Raw genomic sequence first — 2,424 nt, forward strand, 5'->3', positions numbered from 1 at the left:
AAAAGTTTTCATCAGCCTACAAATGCCGGTTAAGAAATGTAATTTGTTTTTGAAAAGTAAATACATACATAAACGATTATAATACATGGAAACCTCCAAAGACCTGCTAAAGTTTTTGACACAGAAGTTCTTATTAATTTATCACCAGATTTAAACAATGGAAATTTTTAGGTCTAAAACTTATACAAAATGATAGAACAAAACCAGTCCTTCCACTGCATTTTGATGAACTATTTAGCTATTTGTATAACTCAACTTTGTGTTTGAAAGCAGCCAGACAACATGTAAAGGATGTGTATGGCTGTGTCCAAATAAAACTTTATTTATAAAACAGGTGGGTGGATCATTACCTAATAAAAAAAGCAAAAGCAAACAGATGGCCAGCCCCAGGGGCTGTACTTTGAAGACTCTTGCCCTACCCCAATAGTTCTCTGTGCCTCTAAAGATGACTTACGGTTCATTTTTCCACTTTTTCCTGTGTGAAACCTTTCCAGTATGGCTACAGGTCACTTCTTTCCATATCATCTAGGGAAGACTGAAAAGTCCTTGTCTTTTTTTGTTTGCTAAGTTTTTCAAATGGATCTAGAAGAAAAATCTTATCAACAAGCTTTCCTATCTATCCCTTTGGGTTTTTAAGTCTTTATCTTTATGAACCCATGTTTTGCAATATTTTATTTCCTAAACAAACTGGATATGTGTTTTTCCCTGTAGGCTTTATTGATCAAATACTTAGCATGATTTCCAGTCCTAGCTTCTGATCAACTCAAGTTCATCAATATAACTACTTTGAAATGATAAAATTCTAGGCAAGGTAAAAAACAAAACAAAAAACAGGAGGTTTTTAACTATTCTAATTTTCTATTACTCGATTTCCAATAAACATCTCCAGTCACCTGCACCATTCTCTCTCATATCCATCCTACAATGGATTTCTAGGGACGAGGAAAACTAGATACCAGAAATCTCTTGGATGATAGTGAAGGAAGAGCATTGGTTAAGGTTAAGAAAGAACAATATAACTTTGGGGAACTAATTAATTTAGAAAAGTATCAGTGTACTTATGAAAGTCGATTTCTTTAGCCGAAGATATTAAAAACTCAGGAAAGGATACATCAGCATCCACATAGGATTGCAATAGCCGGATTTCTCCCTGTGAGTGACATTCATATAAAGTAACCTAAGGAAAACAAAATACAGTAAATTTTATCTCAAATACAGAAACACATGCTTTTAGCTTTTAAACATATTTTAGTCACAACTGTGTTTTTAAAATATTACAGAAACTACTGCTTTAAAATAGCTCCTTTAATTTGAGGAAGCCATTATAATATTTATGGCATTACACAATTTCCAGAATATATTAAATACTGCAATACTAACTTGCTTATCAAGTTAATTTTGAGGAGAATTGGTGCAAAACTACTAGGCAGTCTGCTGGCTCAGGTCCAATCATCCCATAAGTAAATTACCCTAGTTTCAGTGTGCTTATGAAAGACAATTTCTTTAGCCAAACATATTGAAAACTCAGGAAAGGATACATCAGCATCCACACAGGACTGCAATAACAAGATTTCAATATTAATTGTTATATTCTGTTAATTCTCCTTCCTCTTTTGGTCTGAAGATTCCTTCTTGTTACGGTGGCCATTAGATAATAAGAAACTGCATTAAAAATGCACTACAGAGCCCTACCTGGTTTGGTCTAGTGGATAGAGCATCAGCCTGCGGACTGAAGGGTCCCAGGTTCGATTCTGGCCAAGGGCACATACCCAGGTTGCAGGCTCAATCCCCAATGGGGTCTGTGCAGGAGGCAGCCGATCAATGATTCTATCTCATCATTGATGTTTTTCTCTCTCTCTCCCTCTTCCTCTCTAAAATCAATAAAAATATGTATTTTTAAAAAATGCACCACAGACAATAGAAACTGTGTGCATTAAAAATCACGTCCCTGACAGCTGATTCTCACTGCCAATTGGCTGGGAGGTCATCCCATAAGTAAATTACCCTAGTTTCAGTGTGCTTATGAAAGACAATTTCTTTAGCCAAACATATTGAAAACTCAGGAAAGGATACATCAGCATCCACACAGGACTGCAATAACAAGATTTCAATATTAATTGTTATATTCTGTTAATTCTCCTTCCTCTTTTGGTCTGAAGATTCCTTCTTGTTATGGTGGCCATTAGATAAGAAACTGCATTAAAAATGCACTATAGAGCCCTACCTGGTTTGGTTTAGTGGATAGACCATCGGCCTGCGGACTGAAGGGTCCCAGGTTCGATTCCGGCCAAGGGCATGTACCTTGCTTGCGGGCACATGCCCAGTAGGAGGTGTGCAAGAGGCAGCTGATCGATGTTTCTCTCTCATCGATGTTTCTAACTCTCTGTCCCTCTCTCTTCCTCTCTGTAAAAAATCAATAAAATA

The 2,424-nt window shown here is 36.5% G+C and overlaps 1 protein-coding gene across 1 annotated transcript in view; it reads right to left on the bottom strand.

Annotated features, from left to right (window-relative positions):
• The window catches only part of EED (embryonic ectoderm development), a 33,936-nt gene that overhangs the window by 20,695 nt on the left and 10,817 nt on the right, over window positions 1-2,424 (bottom strand). The window contains exons 4-5 of the mRNA XM_006755897.2: window positions 1,112-1,177; window positions 2-16 (exon numbers count right to left, since the gene is read on the bottom strand). Of these exons, the coding sequence (XP_006755960.1) occupies window positions 2-16; window positions 1,112-1,177 (81 nt within the window). The remainder of the gene's footprint in view (window position 1; window positions 17-1,111; window positions 1,178-2,424) is intronic.

The sequence above is a fragment of the Myotis davidii genome, unplaced genomic scaffold (assembly GCF_000327345.1).
Source record: "Myotis davidii unplaced genomic scaffold, ASM32734v1 scaffold430, whole genome shotgun sequence".
In the NCBI taxonomy this organism is placed as follows: domain Eukaryota; kingdom Metazoa; phylum Chordata; class Mammalia; order Chiroptera; family Vespertilionidae; genus Myotis; species Myotis davidii.